Source organism: Neolamprologus multifasciatus, chromosome 20 (assembly GCF_963576455.1).
Source record: "Neolamprologus multifasciatus chromosome 20, fNeoMul1.2, whole genome shotgun sequence".
Lineage (NCBI taxonomy): Eukaryota > Metazoa > Chordata > Actinopteri > Cichliformes > Cichlidae > Neolamprologus > Neolamprologus multifasciatus.
In genome coordinates this window covers 31294308-31314677 of record NC_140458.1, presented here as the reverse complement: position 1 = coordinate 31314677, position 20370 = coordinate 31294308, and the positions used below count along the sequence as shown (strand labels likewise).

At 40.9% G+C, this 20370-nt stretch overlaps 1 protein-coding gene and 1 long non-coding RNA gene across 30 annotated transcripts in view; both read left to right on the top strand.

Annotated features, from left to right (window-relative positions):
* Positions 1-1001: 1001 nt before the first annotated feature.
* Positions 1002-20370, top strand: part of kif1b (kinesin family member 1B) — a 60986-nt gene continuing 41617 nt past the window's right edge. For 6 of the 29 annotated variants that reach the window (XM_085146824.1, XM_085146827.1, XM_085146826.1 and 3 more), the window contains exons 1-2: positions 1003-1328; positions 2528-2683. In XM_085146824.1, coding sequence (XP_085002950.1) covers positions 2578-2683 — 106 coding nt within the window. In that variant the 5' untranslated portion in view covers positions 1003-1328; positions 2528-2577. Of the gene's footprint in view, positions 1329-2527; positions 2684-20370 lie in introns of all 29 variants that reach the window. The other 23 variants (XM_085146821.1, XM_085146823.1, XM_085146819.1 and 20 more) reach the window with 9 other exon arrangements.
* On the top strand, positions 2690-19160 carry LOC146495270 (uncharacterized). The gene is made up of 2 exons (XR_014871656.1): positions 2690-8097; positions 8225-19160. It is a non-coding gene; the product is annotated as an uncharacterized LOC146495270 (long non-coding RNA).

The following is a 20370-nucleotide window of genomic DNA, read 5'->3' as shown; positions in this document are numbered from 1 at the left end:
TATCTTTCTTTTTTTTTAAATTTAAGTTTAGTGTAAGTAAAGAAAACAAAGACGCCCATGACAAGATACAAAATAACAGATCAGTTGCATTTTATTTATACAGTGCGAAATTGCAACTGTTGCCTCAAGAAGCTTTATATTATAAGGTGAAGACCAGGAGGAGGCAGGACAAAAGACACATTGGAACAGAGAGGGGAAAACAACTACATAAATAGCAAAAAAAAAAAGAAAAAAAAGCTGGATGTGGCAAATATAATGCAAACCTGTTTTCATTTTGTGTCAGCAAAGGTAACAAAAAAGTTGCAATCTTTTTTTGGAATGTGAATAGGCTAGTCATTGTTCTCAATTAAACTTGGCGACAGTCCAGTATTTACTGGCAAGGACACCTGTTAAACTTTTAACTCCAAGTTCATTCCAAAAAGAAACTGCAACTGCAAAAATATCACAGGAAAGTGAATTGCTTTGAATCAAACCTGCCTCTTAATGATTCTGCCAGAGGTTCCCTCCTGTTAAAAGGAAGTTTTTCCTTCCCCTTGTCGCCATGTGCTTGCTCAAAGGGGGTTGTCTGATTGTTGAGGTTTACTCTCTATTATTGTATGGTCTTTACAATAAAAAAAAGCGAAGTATTTGGCGCTAAATGAGTAAAATGTAATTGAACTGATTATATTCAAACACAGCAGGAAATGCATTTGCTTTTGTTTTATGGTCAGTGACATCTCTTGTGCCTGCTTTAAGGCAATTTATATTAGCAAAAATATAAATAATTTAGTTTATAAATTCGTGATGCACGGAAAAGTTACGTCGCTAGGCGGCGATCTTTGCGGTAACCCACGGTGCTGCGGGTAGCGGTAATGAGAAATCCTGCAGTGTGGCGTCACGGGCGAAAAAAAGGGAGCGACACCCCACCTATTCCCTCCCCCTTCGCGACCCCGAGTCACGCCATAGGCTCTTCGCCGCATTAGTCGCCGCTCTCTGTTTGCTCATTGGCCCGCCAGCCTGTCCGTGAGCGCGTTGAGAGGGAGTTGACGTAATCTCTTCAGTAAATCAAGACAATCTACCAATTCTTCTTCTCGCTAGTGTGCAGATAGGCGTCCGCCGTTCATCTGTAAGGGAGACGAAAGTAGTCAACGAAGTGGCCGTTTCCAAATACAAATCCTTCCACCGGAGGATACCGCTATAATGGGTGTTTTTCACGGAAATGGACTTTATAGCAGTTTCCTTGCGCACAGATTCTGATAGAAACAACACATTTTGACGCCTGCTAGCTAGCGTTAGTTCTCGCCACTGTCCGGTGGTTTTGGTTTCGTGTTTTGCAAGAGTCTCCAAGCGTAAGTATATATTTTTTAAAATAATATATTTATATTTTGGGGGACTGTTGTGCACTGGGTTGTTATTACAGTTTAGTTTCAACGATGGATAGGGAGCAGTTGTCTGTTAACTAATACACGTCCGGTGGTCAGTGGACCTCTACGTGGCCATGGTTGCAATAACATAAAAGAATTAAACATATATAGGTACTTAATTGTTACAGTATATAGAATAATTTAGGTTTATAGGTTTAGTTTATTATAGTTGGATAGCTGTTTCCATTAGACTGTAGGTCGTAAATATTGAAGTCGGAGCCAATAACATTTAACGGGTTAAAGCTAGCTTAAAATAGAAAATATAATAGCTACTGTTGAAAGCTTCGCCTCTGGTAGGATTTAACGTCAAAACGCCTTTAACCCTGCCGGATAGGGTAAATGTGAACAATGTATCCAGTCTGGGCTGCTAAAATAAGCATGTAACTCCTCCCTTGCACTATTCCCCAACATGCAGCGGCGGAGGATTAGCCTACTTCCTAATATCAGCGAATGTGATTTTTTTTTTTTAAAAGGGGGAAATTTAAGCTCTTCGTCTGCACAAAATGAACAGTGTCAGATGCAACAGACAGGCCCTCGGTTAGCTGTCCTGCTGTAGCTCACGCCAAATAGGGGAGATAGGATTTCATGGGCGTATGCTTCGGCGAGTATGGCTGACTGCAAGTACATGGAAAAACATAGGATATTTAGGCTATGTAGTCACCGGGTGCGGGTTGTGTAGCCTAAATGGACTGTAAAAACGATGGAAAGTTGTGTGGTATTTTAACGCCACGTTATTTATGAATGCAACAATCGTGATTTGTGATCTTCGTATTTTGTTTTCGGCTAAAGCGCATTTCACGTAAACTGTGGGTTTATGATATAAATATAAAGGTTTACATCCTCTGTTTGATTTGCTAAATGTATGATCGGCTGCTGTTTACAAAATATTAAAGGCTTCATCGGGTTTGGTCGGCCATATTTGTTGTAGGCTGTTATGACTGAAAATTGGGAGGGGGTGGACTTTCATTGTGTTTGATTTACATTTAGTGAAAACAGGCTCTGCTTCTTTTCACCACATCACTTTTGTTTTATTTTTAAAGAAGGAAGCAAACATTGTCTGGCTTCACTGCATCACTTATTGTTTTAACTGAGGAGATGCACACTTGTTTTTCTGTTTCCTTTAGGAGGGATATACACAAGGGATCTTACAGGGAGACGGATTTAAACTGCAAACATGTCTGGGGCTTCTGTGAAAGTCGCTGTTCGAGTTCGACCCTTCAACTCGAGGGAGATCAGCAAGGAGTCAAAATGTATCATTCAGATGCAAGGCAACACTACAAGTAAGTGGCCTATTGGCATGCATGCAAGACCACCAACACAAACTGGAGGGGAAAAAGCATCTTGATTTTATGCAGGTCCAGTCTGCAGGAACACTTTGGTGTATCATGCATGCTCCTGCATGTTCTTCCTTCAGGCGTCTTAACAGTAGAATGAGCAAACTGAATAGTGGACGGTTGGGGACGAGCAGCCTGAAAGAGAATAAAAGGCTTACAGAGTAAAATTCCTCCGCCTCTGGAGGGGTGTGCATGCCAGAGGAGATTCTGTGTGAGAAACGCTTAGTTGGTTCACGCTGGGAGACCCAGGGGTCGTCCCACAGCGTGGCCTGCCAGCACCCCCAGTTCAGCTAGGCTTTATCACACGACCACTGTTTTTCTTTAATGGATGCGTGTGCTGCTTTATAGTTTATGGTTGCATTATCTCTTGAGTGTACACAAACAATTTGTGAAGAGGTTGTTTGATGCATATAAAACACGATTGGCAGTTAATTATTTACAAGATTTGCATCCCTATTTGAACCACAGTGATTGAGATAGAGATGCAATGTGTATATGTGTCTTTCTGGCTGCTGTTACAACCAAATTTCCGCTTGTGGGACAATTAAAGGATTATTCTATTCTATTCAAAGTCTGACAGGTTAAGTAAAAATATACATATTTCTAACTTTTCTCATGTTGCACTAATCCGTGATTGAGGCATAGGGAAGGATGTTAAGACCATCTAAGATTTAGTTTTAAGCGAGGCACATCAGCTTTGATTATGTGATAGTGCCCTTATTTACTGTAAAGCATGCTTGTCGACAGTGTTATGTGATAAGCAATAGTAGAGCAAGAAGAGAAAACCTGAACGTGGTTTGCAGTCATGTGATTCAACCTGCTTACTTGTGAGTCATCTGTTACTGTGAAGTGCTAACTGCCTCCTTACTCATGACTCTGTCGTGTGTGCTTCATTCCAGCTGAGCACAAGCTCCACGCCATTAGCGTGGAAGCATTTATTAACCCACAGTAACGAGACAGCATGTGGAAACAGAAACATGCTCTACCAGCAGGCTCTCGAGTTTTGTCTGTCAGTCTTATATCACCCTCATTAGACTAAGCTTATATGAATCTTCCATAAGATCAAGTGTCCCTACCAGTTATGGCTCACTTGTCCTTTATCTCTCACACTCTACCAAAGAGAAGCTTTGTGTCAAATCCCTAGTAGTTTTACTCTATATCCTTGGGTTTTCATTATGCCAATGTCACCCGAAGGAGCTGGAGGGTGACTCGTGGTTTGTAGCAGAGCTGCAGTGGAATATGCAGCGTTTTTTAGGGGGGTTAGTGAGTGTGTGTGAGGGAGAGGAGTAGGCTGCGGTACTGCCTACTCTGCCTCCTTTCACATGGGCAGATTGCAGAGCAGAAAGGGAGGCTGGCAGGCGGCCATACTCTCCCTTCGTCAGGACTTCATTGCAGATGGTATGCTGAGAATGCGCTGTCTTATTTGGATGCCGAGAGGCCGAATCTTACCTGATGGCTCAGACACGCACAGGATCATACTGAGATCATATTGGCTCGAAGTTTTAAAAAAAATCTGCCTTTTTTTTGTTGTTGTGGTCGTTGTATTCCCCCAGACTTTCTAAAAGCCATTGTGCATTTTTACTCTAACCAAATGAAATAGACACAGCATTGCCATTTGAACAGTATTTTAATAATTTAGATTTTTATGGTTTGTTTTTAACAGTAACAGGATAAATAGATAGAATTAGTCACATGAGTGTTACATTTACCAAGGAGTTTTTATTTGTCAACCTAGTGTTTTCTTCCTAAGTGATATGTTCAGCGTCCATCTGTTTAAATGTCTAATTTTGCATCATTGAAAAACAAAAATCTAAACATGACTTATCCCAAGTTTACCCAAGTTGTTTGACACCCAAACAGCTTTGGGTATCAAAAACCCAACAACGTAGCCTTTCCAGAAGGCGTGGAAGGTGGCTATGAAACAGTTGGTGTCTGACGTGGTGAAACAACAGCATCTAGAGAAACTTCTAAAATCCATGCTACTGGAAATTCCCTTAAAAAAAAATCTCTGGTCAGTATGTTGTGTTTGCCTGTGTATGATAAGCTGTGATGTAGCACTAGCCAGTCACTGTGTGTGCGCAGTATGGGTGTACCTCTAATGTTTTCACTGGTCTTTGCTTGCATTTAAATTGGGCTGAAGGCTGCCTGACGGAAATGGGATGTTGCGTGGTCAGCTTGTATGTGTTTGGCAGATGTGTGCGTTATGCCATGACACTCCCCTTATTGTTGTGACTGGCTCAAGGGCATATGTGCCCGCCTGTGTGCATGTGTCAACAGTACAGAGAAAGATGGCGGTAGGGGGCAAGAACTCGGTCTCTTTCTCGCTCTTTCCCCTTTTCACCATGCAGAGAGGGTTGTCAAGGATAGGATGAGAGCAAAGGAGCAGCAAATTGATTATCCAGTGTGCAGGAAATGTGTCCAAGGCCTCTGCAGGGAGACAGAAACAAAGCAAAGGCCTCATTCAGGAGACGCTCTCAGACATACCAGAGCTAATGTAATTATAAAACAGTGACGCGATGGCCCGCTAATTTTGTGTTGGTACTCCAAATGTTGAATAACTCCAGTACACCCAAACTCCGCCTTAATCTGGGGCCTGATGTGTTCTTCACTTCAGTTTCCATCTTGTTATGTAACTCATGTGTTATGTGCCCCTTGAGCCAGTGAGGAGCCGCTCACGATGTATAGCCAGAGATGATCAATAGAGCTTTCAAAGCACACAGATGTTATGATGAAGCCTTTTGTCAACTAATTAAACCTGCAGTCTAGTTTAGTCGCTGTTTGGTGTTCAAAATAGTGTTTCTAATGCTTTATCAGTAGTCTACGCTAGCCACATTTTCAAGAACGGGATGTTAGACGATATTATCACTTAAGCTAAGAGTAAACAAAATGACCAATTGAAAGGACAAACAGAAGGTCACCACATCAATTAAACCTTCACCTTTCAAATACAATTCACACAAGTGTGCTCTCACTATGAGGTAAGTGGATGCTGACCTTACCCTGCAGGGAAGAGCGAGCTCAGCTCCAGTGTCAGTTACACATAAGAGGAGGCTCTCATCACAGCAGAAATAACAATGAACCATTTTCAGGTCAATGAAATGCAGTTATTGGTGGGACATGCAGCAAGGAAGGTGGGTTTGGATGTGGGGCAGTCATACTTTCGCTGAACCCTGTGCAGACAGGGCTGATTGACCCGATTAAGACCAGTAATCCGTTGGCTTGCCTCAGATCACCACGCCCAGAAGCCGTAATCCTTGTGACCCTTGCAGGTGTATACATACCGACATGCACCCGCTCTAGGGTGTTACATTCCTCATCACTCAGATAGTTCTAGAGCCAAACATTCACAAATGTACAGAGCAAACTTTTACATTCAAACATGACCTCCTAATAAGGAGGAAGGACAGGCAGCCTGTGTTTACTGTGTCATGGGACTGTCAGCTGAGAGGCACAAATGCATGTCATGCAGCTCACCCAGTTTTTAGCTGAACTACTCGTAGCAGGTGTCTTACAGAAAGTCACACAGTTAGTGTATCGACGAGCGTGTTAAACTAGCTGTTGAAGCTAGGGAGACTGTGTGCTAATATTGTTATTGTTACGTCTTAACTCACATTTAACATTGCACTTGGTATTTTTGAACAGCGTACAAGCGCTCTGCTCTAGGGATGGGTATCGTTTAGGTTTTATCCGATACCAGTACCAAACCGGTACTTTTGAAACGGTGCCGGTGCTCGAACCAGTGCTCGAACCGGTGCTTAAAGAACGGAGAACACAAAATTGGTCCAAAAACCTCTCATGTTCAGCTGTGTTTTTTGTAAAATGATAACAATGTTAGCCTTTTCTGCAGCTATAGGGGATTCAGGGTATCACTCTTGGCTGGAAGCAGTGCTTAATCAGTGGAAAAAAAACACAAACTTTGTCCAAAAACCTCTCATGTTTAACTGTTTTTCACTTTTTCTTTGGTCATTTTAGCCTTTTTGGCCAGGGTGACGGGAGTATCTGCCATCAAACAAGAAGACAGCCGCATGTAACTACCACGGTGTTTGCTAGTTCACCTTACATGCATTAATGTAATAACGCGGTTAGTGTACTCAACATAAATTACACACGAACAACATTAAGCTACTCACGCAGAGAAGAACGGCTGCTGCTGCATCATCATCCGTCATCCTTTCTGCTACACCGGCAGGGCTAGGGGCCAGGACTCTACTCTTCGGGTTTTTGGGGGATGTTGCTAACTCCGTGTCCGATAACGGGCACCACACCCGCAGTAGATGTGCTCGGTGTGAGGTCTCGCAGCAAGCTATCAAATACGGCGCATTTCTCGGCTTTTAACAAAATGCTATACGTCGTCAGATTCGAGGTGTTACCTCCTTTGCACAGTATCACCATAAAGCACTTGTTGCAGGCTGCTGAGTTTGCATCTTTTGCTGTGAAGTACAGCCAGATTTTGACCCCTTCGCCTTGGGCATTTTTAATCTGTAGCTCTGCTCTAAAAGAACCTACATACCTGGGCCCGCCTACTATCCTTGGAAACGTAAAATGATTGGCTAGAATATAAAGTGTATGACATCTCAGGAAAAAAAAGCACCGAAATAAAGCACTGAAATAAAGCACCGAAATGTGCGCTGCTTTTTGGTCTGGTTACTACCGTTTATGCCATAATGGCACCGGATACCGGTACCCATCCCTGCTCTGCTCACCCTTATCTGTCCATAAACATATTTAAATTCGTAAGCAAGTCACAGACTTCTCATGGAGCATTATTGCTAAGTGCACACTATCTGCCTAGCTAGTGTAAATAATCGTACTAATACTTGTATAACATCTTTCTATACAGAGTATTCCAAGTACTTTTTTTTTTTTTTTTTTTTTTACAAAAAGCAACATGTACCCATTCAGATAACCACTCATGCAGCGCTTTATTCTCTGCCTTTTAAGCACTTTCCATCATACGCACACTGACTCTGATGGATCCATCAGGAGGCATTCAGGATTCACCATCTTGCTTGAGGCTTCTTTGACATATGAAATGTACCAAGTCATAAACCCTAGACCAACGTACACGCCAAACTCATAAACAGGAAATAGAAACCCTGTAAGGGTCTGATGAGCTGTGCCTCATGAAACCACTGTCATATGTTCTGTGGTTGTCTTCTGTAGTAGTCAAAGCAATAGCAATACTAAAACATCTGCAGTGAATGAATAAAAGCTTCTCTTTTTCTGTATTCTTTGCTTTTTTAAAATGCATATGAGGGAAACCCACCACAGCGTTATAATATTTTGCCTTGTGGGTCTTCATGACGCTCTGTGTTTGGGGTCAGCTTTGCAAATTGTTGTTAAATGCTGATGTTCTGGCAGTTATTGAAACTGACTGGTGGACATATGTTTGGGACGTTTGAATAGACACGGTCACTTTGTGTAATAGCATGTAGGCTGCTGAATGCTGACCTAGTTACAACAATACTAACCATAGGTTTTAATCAGACATTCTCAGGTACTGGAATCTTCTCTAATTCTCAGATTCTTTTGATAAGCTTCTCTTCATGTGTCACGTGTTTGGCAAATGGCACCATTCTTATTTAAGATGAGAAACAAAGCATTGCACAGAGCCCCTATGGCCTTACCCATTAACACTGAATTATGCTTCGTTAATAAGAAATGAATAAGAACCCACAACAGTGCATTGCACATGAGGGTGAAGCTTGAATGCTGCCATATTCTAGATGTGGCTGAGGTCAGAAGGGAAAGTGTTAAACTCCTCAAAGTGGTTACAGCTTTGTAACTGACCAAGTTTCTTGTGGTTTTCACTTCAGTTTTTGTTTGCTTTTTGGCAGCTAGGTTTTATTTTGTTTCCAGTGTTCCTCCTTTTAAACATTTTACTTTAGTCAACATCAATTTACTTACTCAGTAATCTACATAATTATGCACACTCATTTGCTCAAACTGCAAACAGTTTTTCATGTTTAGCATGTTGTTTGGGCCAGAGTCTGTGGAAAATGGGATCCTGATGTCAACTGAAGTGAGTGACACAAGGCATTGTGGGATTTCTTGGTACGGAAACTATGGAAGGAGTCTGAGCAGTAATTTCTCAGACTTAGAAAAACTGTGGACGCAGCGACGCTTGCTGTGGTCGAGCTAGACTAATGAAATATCTTAATAACATGCAGGGCTGTAATGTACAGTGTATATTATAAGCCGTGGACTGTCATTAACAGAAGCTACAGCCAAACAAAGAAGAGACATCTGCTGTTATATATCAGCATCATAGCAGATGGATAGAAACACCTCCTCATTAATTGATGCACTCCATCTATTGAGCTGATGCAGCCTGAGATCTGGGTAGAGTTAGTTACTCATCATCGTGGTTAAAGATTAAGCCATGGCAGATTTTACTTTGCTATCTAGAATTTTAGTTCAATAACTGGATTTTTAAAATGGTCTTCTTTGGCTCTCGGGGAGATTTCTCTAAGCCTAAACAATTATTAACCCTGAGTATAACAGATGTCTGCTTTAGAAGACAGAGATCACTGAGATCACCCAACCATTCTCCATGTTGCCACAGATCAGGCCAGTTGCATTATTTATTTATTAAGTATTTTCTTGTAATAACCTGCCTTTGCTTCCTTGTTCAGCTTATTACGGGGAGGAGTCTTGTAACTTCCATTGTTGATTATTATTTGTTTTTTGTTTTTCTGTTTTGTCATATCTTCGTGTTTTAATTGCTACATGAAAACAAAGAGACTTATTAGAAACCTCTTTTTTGCAAACGCTTGCAGCAAATGTCATAGTTGGATGACGTGATCCTCGGTTGTAACTTGAGGGCTTGAGGATCAGCTCCAGATGTCTTTAAGCGTAGGTATTACCAATGCCATAAAGCAGTACATCTGGAAAAGCAGCATACCTCCTGATCTCATGAGGTTTATTTTTCTCACATAGCACACTAGCTAGAAATTTGCCAAACTCATTCTGTACTCTGTGTTTTTTTCCATGCATCCCATTGGTTAAATTCTATCTACCTCATTGTTTTTAGCTTTTCAGCCTGCGACAGAAATCAGAAAATCTGAGTGAGCCTTTTGCAGAAAAAAGTGGGATATTAGAGGAGCTGACTGGTAGGGGGGAGGGGGTGTGCAAACGCAGCCGCAGCAGAGAGACAGTGAAAGTCGTGCATGAGCACACTTCACGTGTAGGACAGCGTGAGGCAGCATCACATAGCAATACATCGTGAGGTTTTGGTCATAATTATGATTGAGGCTGACCGTGCATGTTTGTAGCTTAGCTACCAGTGAAGGGAGACAGTGCCATTATTTTTCACATCCGTTAGTCATAATTGGAAGCCCGTGTTTGCATTTTCACTTCATTATTTAAAATACAAAATGCGAGCAGAAATTAGTAGAAATGGAGAGATCTCTGTATTTAGGCTGGTTCAGTTGTTTCTAACTCTCCTTGTTTTTCTTAGCACTGAAAATGTTTCTTTATCACTCTGCTTGTCTCCCTCATGTTATTGCATGATGGCTAAGAAGAATGCAAACATTAAACGTCTGCACAAGATAATCAGCACATGCAGGGTTCAGAGTATAGGATGATGCTTTTTGTGCTTTCATTTGATTACCTGCACACCACATAATCAGCAGGTATTTCTTTAAATGTCTTTGCATTCCCAACAGCCTGCATCCAACACCGTTCATCTCTGACTGGCAGCAAAAAAAAAAAGCCAAGATAATGGGATGTTTGTTATCATGTTCAATCAGTTCTTGGCTTGCTCCTCATCCCCGCTCTTTGGTTCGGTGCTTAAGTTGACTGAAATGGTCAGACCTTCCCACATTCAAGAAAGTGAATGTGTTTTTAAGTTTTTTGCCCTCACCGACACAGCTCTCTTTCCAGACTGTGTTGTTTGGTTTCCTCCCACAGTCTGGGGCTGAATTCAGAGGCAGCCCAGGGAGCTTTGCAGTCTGAGCACGAGTAGCTTGTTGGTGGGCATCGTGCTCCCTGTGTATTATTCATGCATCCAGAGTGGAGAGGTTGGCAGTGTAATATTTTTGAAACCTTAATTAATCAGGCGGGACAGCTGACCCATGACTAGGTCAGGTACTGGATTCCTTTGCTGGGAAGCTAATGAAGATCATTGGAGTGTACACCCACTCATGGATGCATATGCATGCAGCACACAGACTTTCACACATCACTTTTGTTCTCTGCAGAGAAACTGTTCTGTGAAAGGTTCACTCATCTAATGTTAACATGAGGCATCAATCTCTGCTTAACCCGAATGTTTGGTTTTTTTTGAAAGATGTACACCAAAGGAAAAGAAATGTGAGGTTTTCACTGATCCATGCGCCTGCTCCGTGTTCATGATGTCACAATGTGTACAGAAAGCCAGGGAACATTTAAAGTGAGACTTGTGTTGCAGAGTAGAGGCTAGTTAAGGAAATCCAGGTCACTGCTCTGTAAAATAGGAGCTTGTTGTGAGCAGTGCTGTCTTCCCCATGTCTGCACAGCTCGGTCTCCACCGTTGTTCCCACTGTTCATGGGCCATATGATAATCTGAGCACTGAAGAAATGCTCTGAGGATTTCTGCACTGAATTTTTTATTTTTCCTTCTGTCTTTGATTTTTTTTATTTATTGCCCCTCTTTTTAAGCACAAATTCAAATATGCAGATTTCTGGAACTGGATTCAAGGACCCTAAAACTGATGTGACCCCAAAACTTGATATAAACATTGTCTACTGACATCAATATTTGTCATGTTGTGTGGCTCCACAAGCTGAATATTGGCTGCTTAAACCATTGCATCCCCACTGTTTTTAGACAGACTTCAGATGTTGCTCTATCACGATTTAAATATAAAAACAAGTAATGCTGCACTGCCGATCCATTCATTTATACTTGTCAAAGAAGCTTTCCTTTCTCCAGGATTTATTGTTTCTGACGGTAGGGCACTGCACTCATGTTAAAGTCATAGGTTACTGGAGTTGAATCAGCCCCTCTCTCCCCTTTTTTTGCTCTTCTTGTTATTTTTATGACTTTTTCAGCTGTAATTTCATGTTTTATAGCATCATCTGTGTGTAAATGTTATTAATTAATCACTGCTCTAACTCGCAATGTTGATCACCTCAGTTGAGTTGACATTAAAATCTTGTTCTGTAGTGTGCAACCAAATTTTCTAAAAAATTAAACTTTAGAGGAACTGCTTTCTCTGTAAATATTTTCAGTTCCTCTTTTTTTAGTTGAGCACGTGCAGCTCCACGGGCTTATTGTGCCAAGATTAATGCAGGAAATATTCAGTGCTGTAAAAGTAAGTGCTATTTTTAAATCGGAATATACCAGACTCTTTTAAAGCTGAGCTGGACGTGCTGAACTACTTCTTGGCACAGGTTGTCATGGGAAAGACCCTTTGACCTTTGAGGCAGCACCTGCACCAAGGAGAATATAATTCTTGGAAAAGCGGTGCCTCTTGAAGCTGTGAAAATGGCTGAAAAAAGCTAATTAAAGGTCCTGGAGTAGAGCAGGGCGATATGACCAAAAATATTTATCACGATATACATTTGAAAATTTGCGATAACGATATAATTGACGATATAATTGACACTTGACAAAATACTTTACAACTCCACAACTCTATTAGTGCAAAAAAAAAAAGTGCATTAAAATTTAACAGTGCAAATGCAAATTCCTTGCTGACAGTTTAACCAAAAGGCATTTCCAGTGGAAATTGGCCGACATATCCTGAGCATAACCATGTATAATATCCACAAAACCTAAAAAGAGGTTATACACACACAATACGGTAATATTATGTCGAAGCACCGTACGTATCACTCCGCGAAGCTCCTGCCTACGATAGCCGTAATGCTCCGACAATCCATCAAGGGTGCGGCTTCGTAGCTCAGCAAAGTCGTACTAAAACATTTGACAGATTTTTGAGCGCCGTGTACCACAGAAAATCGTTTTGAGGTCAGTAAACACAACCAGAATTAATACATAAGGCACACTGAATTATAAGGGGCACTTTTGATTTTCAGAAAAGTCAAAGGATTGATTTTAAGTGTGCCGTATTTTCCAAACAACACGGTAATAACGACGGCCTGCTAGCATGCTCTACCAAAAATAGTGCTTTGTTGTGTATCTGACGGACGAAACCAAACCAGTTCCACACCACTGGAGTTGCAGCATTTTTACAAACCAATTCTGGTACATCCGTTTCATTCAACGATCCGCTTTCGCCCATCTCATTCTCTATCGCCGCCATGTTTTTTCCACCATGTGCCTATGAAAATAAAGGCACTGAGCATGCGCGTTTTACCCATATTCTATCGCAATATTTAATTTTCTTATCGTTGCCCAACATTATACTGGTATTAACGTGAACGGTATAATATGGCCCAGCCCTATCCTGGAGTATGTTCCCAGAGTTTAGGTTGACATACAGAGTTTAGGTAATTAGAATTGAAACTTTTTTCCTTCTTTTTTTAAATTAAAAAGAAAGAAAAAATTTAGTCTTATTTCAGCATTGATTTCATTTAACCCTGCATGCCACCACCTGTGAGGCTGCCTGGCACCCCTCTCTCTTTGTTGTAGTTCTGTGTTTGTTTAGCTCCTGAATGGAGTCCTGCTGGCCTTGCATGTTTTCTCTATCTGGTGGCTTCTAGAAGCCTCTCTTTAGTCTCTGTTATCCTGGACTCAGTGAGTCCACATAAGCTGCTAATATCAAGAGGTAGTTGGAGCACTCGCCAGCTATCAGTGTCTGTGGGCTCAGAGCAATGTATGGTTTGGCTACAAGTTCAGCGGAAAGGTTGGGCGGCTGAAATCTGTCCATTCCTTCCTGTCACTGACAGTCTGTCGGCATGCTAGGCACTAACTGCCATCTGCTGCTGTATAAATAGACAGTCGTCAGAGCTGGAACAGCTGGCACATGGGCCGGCCAGGGCTGCCCTTCTCCCACTGCTTTCTAGCTAAACGGGCAACTCCACCTATAATCAGGTTACGCACGTGGGGCTTTTTTGTTTCCTTTTGGAATTTTTAACTTTTGTTAAAAATGTATTGATTCAAGATTTTTAGTGATTTCTTATTTCTCACCATGCCAACAAGAAACCCAGTATCCTAAATTGGGGCGAGGAATTAAGAGAAAGCCTGTTACCACATACATATATGCATATTAAGGGGAAAAAAAGCATACTCCTACTAGACTGCCTCTCTTTTCTCTCTACTCTCACTCAAAATGCTTTAAAGAAATCCTCTTAAGTTGGTAGGTGGTGGGATTTATATGTGATAGCTCAGAAACAGAAAGTAAACAGGGGCTTTTTTTTTTCACTACATGCAAACACAGATTTCCTGCTCAGACCATATTTCATCAGATAACCCAGGCGCATGTATTGAATGCATTTAAAGCTTGACTTTTAGAGCATCAGTTAAATAAAGCATGCTTTTGAATGGAGCGCTGTTGTTTTACATTTGCTTTTAAGCTAACTTCAGTCACTTTCCAATAAAAACACAGAGAGTATATATTTTCCTGAATGCTTTTTCTTTCCTAAAAAAAAAGAGAGGGGGGTAGGGCAGTGTGAAAAGGGTCATTGTCACAGAGGGGACTCGGCGCATAGAGCCTTGTCATAACAGATTACCTAATGTGTTTTGCAGGCTCTAACCCTGCATGCAATACCCTGCATTCAGTGCTTTGTTCAAGTGTCTTCCTGTGCCTTTTTTCCTCTCTCCTCTCACCCAGTAGAAGAATGACGTGATCGGCCTTCTGAGTAGAAGCTGAGATGCATTTAGTGCCTTCCTTTAAAGTTCCAGCAGTGCCTCTGAAGTACACTCATCTGATCAAATGAAAATGTCTGATTTTGAGTCAGTGACCGTGATATAGATTGTTTTAAAGGGTCATGTCTCCTTGTAAGAAAAACTCAGCTCGCTGCTTGGAAAGTTACGTATTTTTTTTCCTGGCAGAAGTATTTAACAGAGGCATATTGATTTGCTGTGTCGATATTTTTTTAATTAAAGGCCACCTGGCAACCCACCCTGACCTTACATGAACGTTACTGTATCCAAGGGGGGTAATCAAGGTGTAAGTTTCTATTTTGGAGATGTTGTATGTGCTATGTTGTGGCTGCGACAAGCTCAGCTGTTTGCAAATGTGCGCTGCAGTGCTCAGACACTACTTTTAGCCCTCAGCTTTAAGCCGCATCCAGCGACAACTCTGTCACCTGTGCCGCAGCCCTGGTAACCGAGCCATCAAACACACTCTCCTAAATACACTGGATGCAACACGCAGAGAATTTCTGTGGCCAACTCAGCATGTACCTCATCCAAACTTGAGTCTTGCTACTTGAGAGTGAACAGCTATATTAGCGTTACTGTGGCACTGCTCACATCGTTGGTTCATGTCAACAGCTGTTTCGCTTCACCATTCATCCACAAACTGACACAGGTGGGAGGCTGTAGTTTGAAATAAGTGTACACAACATTTTCTATTTCTCATACAATACCTCACACTTTTTACCAAAAGGAATAATTGTGTTGTAGCATGAAGCAGCTGTGATTCTTATCCATACTGCAAGAACCACACGATGAAGTGTCACATGACAACGGTGACCTTAAATAGAGATTTAATATTTTAAGTGATTATACTTACCTTTTCCCTCAAGTCTTCTGTATAGAAAATGAATGATACTCTGCGACTTCAGGTGTCATAACTGCAGGCAATGGGAAGTAGGCCGGACTCAGGTCAAAGTTTTCGGTAAGCGACTGAAGCAACTACCAATGAAAGCGAAGATTACCGCTAATTGACATATGACCTGGTAGTACAACACAGGGTGTGCAAGCGACCAGCCGTCAGCTTCAAAGTGATGTATGACAAATGAATCTCTTCCAGTGTGAGCACAGCTGAATGCTTAATTTGTGGATTTGCCATTTCATCCGTTTGTGTATAGTTTGCCTGTGAAGGCGAGTTTTCAGCCAAGGCTAACATGCTTCCGTGCAGCGCGTCGAACAACGTGTGATGCTTTGCATCGATCAAATGTTGATTGATTGAACTGATGATGATTGAGTGGACTGGAACAGGGAAGGAAGCGACAGCAGATCTCACCAGGAATGATGCAAAAAAAACCAACCTACACTGTGTGTTGTATGTTGATAAAACAACTCAGTTTCCCTCTGGGATCAATAAAGTTCCTCTGATCTGATCTGAATTCAGTGCTGGCTGCATCTGTGTAAAACATACCAGCTGTGGACGTAGAGGATGCAGCAGTTTCACTGTCAGACTTTGTTGCTGTAATGTTTTAGTTTACCCTCTCTGTCTCTCTCAGCTTTTTATACCAATGCAGGGTGTTTCTTGGGGGGGTTGTTTGTTTGTTTTTTAGATGGCAGAGGGGGAGAGGGAGACAGAGATTAGGTTTTAAGCGGCATTTCTAATCAGCACCATGATCCACATTATCAGATTATGTTATTGGGAGAAATTCCCTTATTGGAACAACAACAATTTTTAATTGATTTGCTTCCATCTTGTATTTTACATATTAACTAGCAGAGAAGAAAATCATTCTCGACCCAGAGCTCTACCAAAGCAGAAAATAATTTTCTGACATGGGGTTTGTTTTGGTGAGGTTCCATTATTGTTTTGGACACCTAGATGTAATCTCTAGAAATAAAAACATCCAGTGACGGTGAATTGCAATCCATTTAAAAATGATTACTATGGCCTTCAATATTTAATAATAAGTAAGAAGCTGGGCGCTAATGCTGTACGCTGAATTTTAAATGTTTCTCTCAGCTGCTGTTACAAATGGATTTTCTATCACTAAAAGTAATTTGCCTGTGAAGTTACATGTCATGAGATTATTTAATTAGTAGTTAAGTGCACATGGTTTTGGTTCAACTAGTGTAACCAACATTTTTATTTAGTGGAAAAGAGCACTCTGTACTCTTGTGAGTAAATATGAATTAAATGTTTGAACTGATATTATTCAGAAGTGAACATCACACAGGTGCGCTTGCATATGCACACAGAGACCCCAGGGATGCTATTTAAATTCCTGTCTTGTTCAAAGAAGCACGTGTTGTCATTCCAGCTGTGCACAGATATTATTTCTCTGGGTTCCTTTAACTTCACCCATTTGTTTCTCTTTCAAAGTTTCCATATGCATTCACCCTAATGTCTTCACCCCCTGCCTGTGATCCCAGACAGTCATCGATCAGCTTCACTTAGCAGTCGGCGTATCCTTAGAGGGTTACTGGAAGAGAGAGAGGTCGATTTTGTTCAGCCATTTTAGACTCTGGCTGTTAGCGTCAGGTGAAAAGGGCTAGCTTTTAGTCTCCATCTGGTGCTTGGAGACCTCCTAACAACCTAATTACTGAGGGTTTTTTTTTTTTCTTTCCTGGTTGGAATATAGACCCCATATTGAGCAGTGTAGCACAAAATGTCTGCTGGCAACAACCAGCTGAGGTTGATGTCAGGATGTGGTTAGTTAACTGCTGTTCACCCTGAGGGCTTGTGGAGGGCTTGCATCCTATCAATCCTAAATTCCTAGGAGCTGAAAATGTAAAACCGTAGCATTTCGGAAGAGCAAACAGATGAATGTGCCACACAATAGCTTTTGTTTGTCTATGTTTCTCAGTCTTAAGAGAATTTTGACTCCTTTTGAGTACCTCATGTGTGTAGATTTGCATGTCATCTGTTAATGTAATGGATGTTTAGTGCTTACAGACGGCGGGATGATAAACAGTGCCTTATTGAGCCTGACATAAGTGGCCTAAAGTCTGCAGTGCCGCCCTCATGTTGGTTGTTAAGATGTGTAAAGGATTTAAAGCTGGAAATCAGTGTTTGATAAATGACTGTAATTATCCATAAACTTGAATTTTAAGAATGTCTAAATAGTTTGCGAGGGCAATAACGGCGAACACTCGAGACGAGAGAAAAGAGAACGAGATGTGCTGCATCCTCCACGTCTGTGCCCAGTTTGAGTTGTTATGGCAACCAGAATCTGGTCCTATACCTGTTGCCATGGATGAGAAAGACGGAATGATGACGTTGCTTATGAGGCAGCAGGATGCGTTTGCCATTTCAAGTTCAGGATGTGACTGTGGCTGAATATTAAGTGGGGGTACTATAAGTATTATTTATTTCAGTCAGTGACTTTTACTAAGTGTGAATCCCTGTTCATGTGCTTTATGAGATGTGTAGGTGCAGGTGTAGGCATGTCATGCTAGAGTGTAAGGGCACTGTTTTGTGATTGACTGTATATCAGATGGTGAGGATAAAACTCCACATTCTGCCCGTCAAATGCAACAATTTGACACATGCATGTGACACACCAGCCCAACCTTTCTACTGGTAGATACAAGTACCACGACTTTGCGTATTTTCCACAGTCACATCCTGATTGAATGCAGGTATCAATCAAATACTGATGCTAAATGTATAGGTTGTACTCCTGATTGTGAGAAGAAAGGAGAGAATGATAAATCCACACATGAATAATTTAAGAATTGTTGCCTTTTGTTTTGGGAAAAAAAATTAACACAGAAGTGTGGTATGAAAAGAATATGTAGAATATTCAGTCATGGAAAGTTTTTGCTACTGGACGTGTTCTGATTGGATTAAAACACAACTGCATCTATATAGTTTTTGGGGATTATTTTATTTTTAAGACTCAGATTATTATAAATTTTATTTATATTATGTATAGTAGCTGATCTCAAAACAAATGTGCAATTATGTCTACATTACGTATATGTGTTCATTATTATTTCTAAATAAATGTTGCTAAACAATTTTTAGTACAGTGGCACTTTGGGATCACTGGAATGTGATACATTTTCAACAAACTGTAACTAATAGTGCCTGTAGCTGATTAGCTTGTCTTAAACAGTTAATAAGTAGTCTGCAAAGAAGTAGAACAATATATATATTTTTTAAAAAATCATTTGTTTGGTGTTTATGAACAGCAAGTTTCTTAATATACACTGTGATAATGAACATAACAAGAACGGCACGATAAAATTACACACACGTCTGTGTTTTTATGCCTGAGCGAAGCAAACTAGACCCACAGGCCTGCGTTTGTGCTAGTCATTATAATAATGACAAATGAAATAAAACCACATAACCAGAATAATTTGCAGTCCACTCTTCCACTCGGTTAACAAAAATCAAAAGTAATTGTCACAAGAAATAAAGTCATTCAGTCCTTAAAAGGTTTCCTGTTATGCTTTTCAGTTAGACATAATGCCACTTTTTAATTTCCACTTATTTTTAAACAAAATTGGGATATGTGCTATTGTTAGTGTTAATGTGTCCAAAGCAGAGAAGTCTAACTTAAAAACACAACCAATAAATCTCAATTTGGATTTATTAATTTGATCCTTAAATCTCTGTGGCATCGGACAAAACACCTGTTATCTTTGAGAAGCACTGATCTTTGTCTCTCTTGGTTCCCTGTACCCTCACAATAGGACTCGGCTTTATTCATTCAACCACACTCAACTAATTTAAACAAAACAGATTTTTTTTTAGTTCTCGGTATTGCAGCATGCCACCACACTGTGTGCAAACAGGAAATCTTCTAAACAATGGGCACAGCTTATTTCGGTGCCCATTGGACTTGTTCTTGTTCCTCCATGCTGTGTAAGCTTTCTTTCTAGGAACTAGTGCCCCCCTGGTCACACAGCACAGCAAACCAAACAAAGAATAACTTATATTTGAATAAAATAGATGGCTCCCTGTTGTCACAGTACCACAGACACCCAACCCAGCTATTTCAGTCGGTATCGAACCAATATCATGAACAAATATTAGAGTGGTGTGGGTTTTTTTTTTCTTTTTACTTCTTTCAACACAATGTGTAAATAAAAGCCAGACTGTGAATATGTAACCGTTGCCACTGGTATCCTTTATGCACAGATGCAGCACTAGTCAGAGCCCCATTTTTGAAGGTGTGTGTATCTTGACCTCAGAACACCTTTACAGGCTCTTACAGAAGAGACCCACTCTTATGACACAATGATGACACCACATGGGTGAACCAGCTCTCCTTTCTGGGAGCAATGTTGTGAGCTATTCAATGAGATAATTATACTACATGAGCATGATTCACATTAAGGAGCTGATCAATCTCCTAGTAGTTGCTACCATGTAGTGTCTTGTCCAAGATTGAACTTGGGAAGATTGAGACAGTCAAAGATTAAAAAGCTTGTTTAATGCTGATTCCCTGTATGGTAGAGTTTGTCACTATCAGACTTCTGTCCTATAATAGGAATATCGCTGTCTAAATGCCCCCACATGTGGAACTCTCTCATCATGTTTCTTTTTTTAATGCTTAGTTGCCTCATTGACACTGAATCAGAGCTTAGGCTGCTTTCTCATTAATAGCCACTGTAGATTGCTCCAGGAAAGGTGAATAAGGGCACTGGTAACCTAAACCCCCCTTCATTTCTTCATCCCAGTCTCCAATTTCCCTTTGGAGGCAGGTCAAAGTTGAAATTGGGATTTATTTAGCAACCGGTCTCGCTGTATCCTCTTCCAGTGCCCAATATGGAAGCTGCTACTCTGCCTGCGCACCTTAACCTGTTCAAAGATTGTAGAGTGCACAGTCAAATGGATTATTTTTGCATGAATCTATATGAGCTTCAGTGAAATAGTTGC